The sequence below is a fragment of the Dendrobium catenatum genome, unplaced genomic scaffold (genome assembly GCF_001605985.2).
Source record: "Dendrobium catenatum unplaced genomic scaffold, ASM160598v2 fragScaff_scaffold_250, whole genome shotgun sequence".
In the NCBI taxonomy this organism is placed as follows: Eukaryota; Viridiplantae; Streptophyta; class Magnoliopsida; order Asparagales; family Orchidaceae; genus Dendrobium; species Dendrobium catenatum.
The window spans coordinates 95,168-104,855 of record NW_021318712.1 but is presented as its reverse complement, the minus strand read 5'-3'; the positions used below and the strand labels follow the sequence as shown (position 1 = coordinate 104,855).

General features: G+C 35.7%; 1 protein-coding gene across 1 annotated transcript; it reads left to right on the top strand.

Moving 5' to 3' along the window:
- The first annotated feature begins 1,471 nt into the window (after positions 1-1,471).
- LOC110106337 (cysteine-rich repeat secretory protein 55-like) lies at positions 1,472-2,389 on the top strand. The gene has a single exon (XM_020836206.2). It carries the CDS (start codon positions 1,497-1,499, stop codon positions 2,283-2,285), a length of 789 nt encoding a protein of 262 aa, XP_020691865.1. The 5' UTR covers positions 1,472-1,496; the 3' UTR covers positions 2,286-2,389.
- Positions 2,390-9,688: the final 7,299 nt, after the last annotated feature.

The following is a 9,688-nucleotide window of genomic DNA, read 5'->3' as shown; positions in this document are numbered from 1 at the left end:
TTTTCACATAAAAAGAATTTAATGAAATTTTAAAGAGCTGAGAAAGTTAAAGAATTTTTTTTAGATATTTTTGTTGATTGGCATTGATGATAATACTCATCAACCAATACAACCCAACTTTAATCATCTAGCCAATCACAATTACATGATCGGTAACATCTCAAACTCTATCATTGAAATATTGTCTACTTTAGTCTAACATTGTCACGATTTTATCCCATTCATCTAACGTTTCATAATGTCACTCATTCAAGGAATGCTCTCGTACGAGCTTGCTTAATTTTAGAGTTTTTATTGGAATTTCATCTGCTATATCAAAAGGCACATCAATGCTTAAGAGTTTCCTAAGATAGAGTTCTCATCTTCTAACTAGTATATTGCTCTTAAATCATTTATAATAGCCCAAGCTCTCAACAATCGAGATATCTTCTATGTTGATTTAATGGCCTAACAATTTTGTCCATTGTTGTAACTTTCCCGACGAAGATCAGCCATCTCTTTTCATCATCATTAATCAACATTTCTTCAGTATTCTAACTCTATTATTATAAATATTCCAAGATACTATACAAATTTAAAGAAATACCCTCAACCCACTATATCCTCTAACAAAATAAAAATATAGAAATTTGAAACCACACAAACAAGCTTTAGGTCGGCCTCCACCATAAAATCAGTGCTTGCAGCACTAATCCTTCATCCAGATTTCAAAACCTTGAGTTCAATGGTGGATGGGACAGCTCACTGATTCCCATCAGTGGCGCACTGCAGTGCCAAATAAAAAGATTCAACGGCAGCTTGTATTGACCATATCATCGGCGATAAGCAGCTGAATATGCCATTGTTATCACAACTCATTAGAACACCTCCAACCGAACCGCATATTATTGTATGCATGCAATCTGCGAATCGCTGTATTCGAATTCCAAATTTTACGTTAAAAATCGGTAGGTAAACAGTGCTACTCCAATATTTTCATCGGATTGTTCATCTATGTCCAAAAAAAGTGATTACCTTCCCACTCTGCTTAGCTTCGCAGGAAGCCCGAAGCAAGAGAGTGATGTTTACCTTCGCAAAAGAAGCACGTGAAAAAAGAAAAATTGAGTTGTATTGGAGATGAACTACCGCAATTTGAAGTTTTACTATATTTTAGAGTGAAAAATGGGATTTTAGGTTCGAGATGCCCTTAGCATTTAGAACTTCTAGAGGGATCGCACCTCACCCAGTTTCAAACATGAGACTATTCAATCCCTGTTAAATATCTCGATCAAAGCTTACTGCAAAAGTTCAAAAAAAGCGGCACGACGACTCACACAGATCAATTGAACATGACAAATTTTAAAAAAATTTATATGATATAAATATAATAATTTTATAAATAAATAATCCTCGTCTTAAAATAATTTTTTAAGTCTCAAATATATAATTTCCACCGTATAATCTCTCCTCTATATGAATGCAAAGTCATGAATCAGCTCTCATAGAAGGCATCTACTATGGCGTTCACCGTCAAATCCCTCCTCCTCCACCTGCTCCCACTCCTCCTCCTTCCCCTCGCCCTCTCCGACGACGCCATCACCCATTACTGCGGCGGAAACACCTTCACTAACTCCACCAATCCCCTGCAAGCCAACATCAACTTCGTCCTCTCCGACCTCGAAAAAAGAACCCCTCAATCCGGCTTCGCCATCTCCTCCCACGGCCACCTCACCACCACCATCTACGGCCTCACCCGCTGCCGCGGAGACCTCTCACCCGACATCTGCTCATCCTGCATCACCGCCGCCGCCACCCAACTCCCCTCCCTCTGCCCCAATCGCACCGACGCCCGCATCTGGTACGAATACTGCTTCCTCCGCTACGACTCCGACGACTTCCTGGGCAAGTCAGACACCAGCTACGCCGTCATTGTCTACAACGTCGAGAACGCCACGGATCCCGTAAGGTTTAGCGAAGCCGTGAAGGAACTGATGGGCAGAGTGGATGAATCGGCGGTGAGGAGTTCCAAGAGGTTTGGTTGGGGGGTGACGGCGTTTACAGAGAATGTGACTGTTAGGGGGATGGCGCAGTGCACGCGGGATTTATCGCCGGAGAGTTGTAGGGAGTGTTTGGAGTCGGCGGTGGGTCTGTTTCCCGATTACTGTAGCTATCGTAAAGGCTGTCGTGTGCTGTATAGTAGCTGTGTGGTGAGATATGAGATTTATGACTTCTTGTTTAAGACGGATTCGTCGAGCGGCAGCGCCGGTGATCTGCTGACGCAGAGGATGATTCTCTCGCGATTTTGATTTGAGAATGTTCTATTAAGCTTCGTTTGGGATCATTTTTTTATTATTTTTTAAAATAATTTTTTAATACAACAAATAAAATTTGTATACTAAAAAATTATTTTATGAAGCAATAAAAAATAGTCTCAAATGAAACCTTAATCTCTTTTTATTTATATGTGATGATAATAAGTTGAATGTAAGATTTTTTTTTGCATGGAAATGAATAGATATTTGCTTTCTGAAATGTCTGACCTAATTTTTATGAGGATAATTTTGAAATTTTAATAAATGTTTTTCTTTTTTGGGATTTATCAATATAGTATTCTAAACCTACATATTTATATATCCAACATCTAAAACTTGTAAAATATAGTTCTCTCACGCTAAAATTCTTATTCTCTCACATCTCACACTTTGTTCCGTCTCTGTGATTCTCATGTGTGCCAACTCTCAATCTCTTATATATATTATATATTCACAGGAGTGAATCCAGCTTCACCTTCGAGGGTGGGCAAACTCAATATGAAATTCTAGTCCCAAACAACAAGATGCTTAGTTGCTTACTAATGAAATAAAGAAATGGAAAAAGTGTGGAAGAGAAGAGGAAGTAGTGAGGGAGAGTTGCTCACGATTTCAAAAATTACGCATGAACATGGTTACAGGTCGACTAGGTCAAATCATGTGAGGTGTACAGGGAAAATTACCCTATCATCCCGATCATAAAGAGTATTTTATTTTTTTTAGGGGCCCACCCTAGGCATAGCAAGAGTCCGACCCACTGTATTCAGTAGACCTGTCAATATTGGACACGACCCGAAAACCCGATCCGAACCCAACCCGGAATTTTCGGGTTTGGGTTGACCCGAACCCGAAGCGGGTCGGGTTCGGGTCCGGAAAATCGACCCGTTTGCAAAAACAGGTCGGGTTCAGGTTGACCCGACGGGTTGCCGGGTCAACCCGAAAACCTATTTATTTTAAAAAAAATCAAATTTCTCTCCCCGCCAGTTCGCTGCCCCCGCGCTGCCCGATTCCCCCTGCCCGCCAGCCCCGCGCTGCCCGCTGGGTCAGTTTCGGGTTCGGGTCAACCCGACCCGTAACCCGAAATTGACAGGTCTAGTATTCAGTGTTTAAATTTTAGTATTTACTTATATAATACTCAAATATTTAAATTATATAAAAAATAACATTAAATTTAATTTTTTTAAAGTGACATGCATATTTTTAAGTATATGTTTTGATGTGGTTGAGATGCTAAAGGTTTAAAAATGTAAATATTAAAATTTAGATATTTGATATGTAAATATATAAGAGTTTATGATAAGAATGTAAATCTCCCAATTTTATTATTTTATTAAATACCGTTTGAGAAATATAATCAATATTTTCAAATTTAGCTGCACATTAAATTAAATTACTTCATTTTATGTCATTTAAATATGAGAAAATTTCATATATATTACTCAAATCTTATAGTTTACAAAACTAACATTAAAGTATTGAGAATTTCATAAAATTGAAAAATATTTGTAGGATTATTTTTGGGAATTTGATATTTAGATGAGAATTTAAAATATAAAAGGAATGATTTTTTTTTTTTTTATAAAAGGAATGATATTTGTTTTGTAAATAATTAAAATTTAAGTGTTGTTTATGTAATTGATCTTATATGTTATTGTTCTATAAGTTCGTTCCAATCATTTGATTCTTAATAGGATCTATTTCATGTAGCCAAATACACATAGTGGGATAAGACTTAGCTGGTTTCATTTGGGATGACTTTTTTACTGTTATATGTATAACATCGACTGATTAATAAAGAAAGAATAGGCAAATCAAACGTAACGCCACAGATAAAAAAATGAGCAAAATAGTTTGCTTGGAATAGGTTCGCCCTAATTTCTTATTGTATTATCGATCGGAAGATTAATCCCCGTATCAATTCAAAGTCTATGATCTATACATTATGAAATAACAATTCAAAGTCTTTTGTTCTGTCCTTTTACTGTTTCTTTTCTCTCGAAGATTTATTCCTCTAATCATCAAGAAAGAAATCTTTTTAAATGAACAACATATCCATATTCATGAATGCTTATTTTTGACTGAGCCATTTATTTATTTTTTAATTGAACTTCTTAAACATTTATAGATGATTTTTCACTAAAAAAGTAGTGATATCGATGAATTTGAATTTATTTCAGACAAATGCATCAACGAGAACTTGTGAATTTTTCTGAAATGTATATAAGGAGGACTCTTTTTGTTAGTACAATGTGGAATATGATTGTTTCGATCAATTGAATTGATCTCTTAACTCAAATCTCCATTTCGTTAGTCAAGCTCAATTGGCATGATCTAAGGTTAGCCATTACTTGTGTTCAAGCACAAGTTAGTTTGACCAAGTATTTTACTATTTTAGTTGAATTATATCAAGGATCATCCTTATAATCACATATCTTTTTTCTTTAGCCTTCGATGTTCTCAGAAGACATTTGCAAGAGGTTCTACCCTAGTGTAGGCTTTTTAGTGATGATATTCTTCTTGTTGATTAGACTAAAGAGGGGGTTGAAGGTAAATTTGAATTATGGAGGTCAACCTTAAAGTCTAAAGATTTTCGTTGAGTATATCTAAAATCGAATATATTGAGTGTAATTTAAGTAGTAATAGATCTATTGAATGATTGTGACTTGGACGGTCAAGTCATTCTTGTACACACTTTAGATATGTTGGGTCTATTATTCATAGTGATGGTAAAATAGATGAGGATGTTATTAACAGAATTCAAGTTGGATGGTTGAAGTGAGAAATGCATCAGTCTTATTGTGTGATAGAAAAGTTTCCCTCAAACTTAAGAAAAATTTCTATAAGATGGTGGTGAGACCTGCAATGCTTTATAGTGCAGAATATTGCTCATTAAAATATAAGCAAAATATTAAGTTAAGTGTTGCAGAGATAAAGATGCACAGGTAGATGAGTGGTGTTACTCTTAGAGATAGGATACGAAACGAGCTTATACATCAAAAGATTGGAGTAGCGTTAGTGCAAGATAAGATCAAAGAGTCACCATAGATGATTTGTCACATAAAATAATTGCCTTCCAGTGACCCAATTAGGAGAGTAGCTGTATTAAATTTGACTTATACATTAAAAAAGATAGAGGTAGTCCTAAAAGGACTAGGTTAGAAAATATTAAAAATGGCATTTTTTTATTAGATTTTAATGAGAATTTAACTTTTAACAAGACACAATAGGAAAAATGATTCATGTAGCTAATCCCATGTAGTGGGATAAAGGCTTGATGATGTTGTTGTTGTTTGTACAACCATAGAGTATCACAACGGTGTACATTAAAGCAGTGTACACTTGTGCACTGCAATGTCATAGGATACAACGCAGCAGCATTGTAGTCTTGATTTGGAGATAGAGAGAGGAGTGTTGCACCACTCTAAAGCTAGTGCTGCTGCGACGCGACGGTTATGTAGAAGATAAAAAGTGGAGCATCGCAATGCTAAACGCCAGAGCTACGAGTTAGACTGGGCAATACTATTTGTCATTTTTTATGCCTAGCTTGAAGGGTTGCATCCCTTGGTGTAATTTTATTACATCTCTTTGTTTATTTTGAGCGGATTAGTGTGAAGTAGTGAGGTGAGACAAGGAGAGAGTGAGAGCAAAAGATATTTTGTATAATTTCTTGTATTTTTATAGTGAATTTTTTTATGTAGTGTGGTTCTATGATTTTCTCCCAATTTCATATTTTGCACGTAAAATCCTAATGTTCATTTTCGATGTTTTCTCTTCTTGTTTATTTCGTTGAGTGGTTTACTTCCCAACACTTTTTGTGAGTCACATATATCAAAGTCTTTTATTACGGAAATAAGATTATAGAGTATTTTTGCAACCGGGATATTCATCTCAAGTATTGTGATGAGATATATTTATGACCTCAAGGCTTGTCATAAAATTGGTCTCTAATAAACGTGTGACAAATATAATGAGATAGATTGTACACATCGCAAATATGTACCACAACTGCTAACTATTTTTTATCAACAAAAATATAAGAAAATTTTTCATATGAAGCTATATAAAAAATGCATGCAATTGTTGAATCTTTTTATTTAGTGCCATATCATTTATATCTTTGAAAAGTACAAATGATGTAGAACTAAATAGAAAGGTTCAACAATTGCACACAGTGATCATTTGGATGGAGATAAACAATTAGATATTATGGTACTTATTAGACGCTACTAATTAATATTTAGGACTTATAGAGAGATCCAGATGCATTAAATATCAAAGTATAGACTATTCAATCTTAGGGTCAGGAAATGTTCGAAGGGAACTTCGTAAGCATATTGCTTAAACATAGCTAATCTTTGTACTTTGAAGCTTTCTTCTTTTATCATAAATTTTTTTTATTATTATTTGTATGAAAAAAAAATTTAAAAGCATAGATATCCTTTATAAATCTTTGGAGTTCATGAAACATATTTATGAATTAGCTCATTCATCTAGAAGAAACTATGGTGGTTTTTTTTTACGTGGTATAATAATTATATAGCATTGGCATTGATTTCTCTCCCTATATATATGGCAAAATTATTATGTGCAGCCACCGGATATTGTTCGGAGGTCAATTAGGACACGCCACATCACAATTACGTTATGTGTCATTATTATGTACTGTTATATATTGGGTGACATAAGAAATCTTGATTGATCTTCAGACTGTCCGATTACCACACGTAAATATTCATTTGTTATGTTGATTAAAATTTTATTTGGGACAGTTTTCTTACTATTTTTAATACAATTTTCTAGACAAATATTTTTTTTAAATTAAAAAATTAAAAAAAAATCTCATTGATAAAATAAATTTACTTAAAAAATATAAAGTGATGAAATATTTAAGATAAAATCTAACATAAGAATTAAAATATTAAAACACATTATTTAAAATTGTAGCTTTGATTGGAAAAAATTTTCAACTGCTATTCTTCGCAAATTTAAATTTTTACATTTAAAAAGATATTTTTGGATAAGCATTTTTAAAACAGCAGTTCATAAAATGGCTTCTAAAATAAAAATAAAATAACTTAAAAGATCTGTTTGGGATTGCTTTTAAAAATACAAATAGAAAAGCTAAGGATCAATTTAGGACAACTTTCATTTTTCATAAAGATGACTGTATAATTGATGTAAGGAAAGATAATTTAAAAAATAACTTTATGACACATAAATTTCTAAAAAATAAAAATCAAATATTAATCAAATAAAAATGATAATTAAAATCTATCTGAAAGATAAAATAATAAGAAAATCAATCTAAAAGAGACCCTTAAAGCTCGCCAAACAAAACCTAAATATGAAACTTTTTTTTATATCATCTATAACTTATTTCTTAAGTTAAATGAAGTTACATAATTATTATCCTAGCTCCTGGTCGTCTCTCTCGTCGTCCTAGGGTTTCGTTGGGGGGCGTTCCCTCGACGGCCTTCGCCGCCGATTTGCTCATGGAAGTTTTCTCTTTTTCATGCCTCTTTCGTTCTTTGGTCTTTTCGAGTTTTTCCTGGTCATATGGCGTCGATGCGCCTGTTGGACCTTGGTTTTTTATCTGGTTCCAATTTTTTGCGTTCTTTTGCCGATGCATTAGCTAGTTCGTTGTCTAGTGTTTGTTTCCCGGAGCTTAAGTCTTCGTCTTTCCGTGGTATGCCTTCACTGTGGATATCTGAGGATGAAATTAGGGCTCTGGCAGCTCCCTTCCAATTTTCGCTTGTTGGATTTTTTCCTGCCATGCGACCTAGTTTAAACTCTATAAGGCGATTTTTTTTTTTCAGTTTGAAACTTATAGCTGACTTTTCTGTCCCTGTGCTTGATTCTTCACATATTCTGGTTAAGCTCTCGAATGACCTTGATTACATTCGAGTTTTCAATCATCGCGAGAGTTTTGATTGAGATTGATATAACGAAAAAATTTTTGAAAAATGTTTGGATTGGCCATGAGAAGCTTGGCTACATCCAAAAGGTTAAGATGGAGGTTTTCCCCCCATTTTGTGCTTTTTGTCAATCTATTGGACATGCTAGGGGGGAATGTAAGTCCAAAGTTGGTGTCCCTCTTAATGTCACGACCCGACCCGAGACGGATCCCGCCCCGCACCGGGCCGCGATCAGCTTAACGAACTAACCAGGATCTAGCTTTGGAATTTGCTTACTGAACTGAATCTTCCAAATATCATACAAAACAGACCAGAGCTACTAAAAATATCAAATGCACCCGGACGATCCAACTTTGTCCTGGACGAACCTGGAGCAAAACTGACATTACACTTAACGTCCCCCTTAAGTCATCTTCCTCTGTTTTCGTTTCTGATCTGGGGGAGAGGGTGGATGTTGATGTCCCTTAGCTTGGTGTGGTCTCTGTGGTTCACGCTCCTGTTATTAGCGATTTGATTTTAGTGCCGGAACCTAATACTTGTAGTAAGGATAATTATGTAGCTAATCTTGATTGTAATCCTGTTGCTAGTAATGTTGGGAATTGTGACATGGTTGCTGTTGATATTGGGAAACATTTAGCTGATTTATCTCTCCCTGTCTCTGGTGAGGTTGTGCCGGCCACTTTGGCTATTTCGTTGAGTGGTGTAGTTGTTTTCAACTCTAACATTTTGGATAATATTTGCCCCCCTACTGTTGTTTCTAGCCCTTTGGTAGTGGCCTCTTCGAAGGGTGAGGATTTTGTTGCATGTGAGTTGAATCGAGTTGAGTCCCAGGACTCTTCGGGCACTGTACATTCTGTCTCACAACTTAATTCTGAAGCTTTGGTCAGTGATTTCTTTGCTCGTGTGGGTGTCTTTAATGTTACGTCCCCTATGATGCCTACTGTTCTTGTACCCGACCTATTTATTGACGTTCATGTTAACTTAATTTCTCCTGAGGCTTTGTTTGCTCATGTGGGGGAGGATGTCAGAATGTAAATTGATTGGCTTCAAGGCTCGTCTGATTCCTCTTCGGAGGCTAGTGGGGAGGAAGAACCTATGAAAGATTTTGCAATGCGGAATGACCGACCTGTTGTCTATGTTACCTCGTGGGAGGGATAGGCGTGGCAAGAAATAATTCTGGGTTTTGTTATTGGTGGTGCTCTCTTTATGTGTAAGAGTGTTGTTTTTTGGTTGCTTGCATGTTGGTGTTATAGTGGTGGTGGGTTTCTGGTTGTTCGTTGAGCTCTATCCTTTGGACTGTGGGCTGATATTGTTGAAAGGCACTTCTTTTTGGTGGATGCAGTTTTAAATGCTAGAACTTCGACTAATATTTGCGGTTGTGATTTATAGATTGAGGGCAATAATGTGGCTAGGGCTCACTTCCCTTAAGTCGTGGTTCGTGGCAACCTTTGGTGGTGCGTTTCTTGCTCGTTTATACCAAGGCTC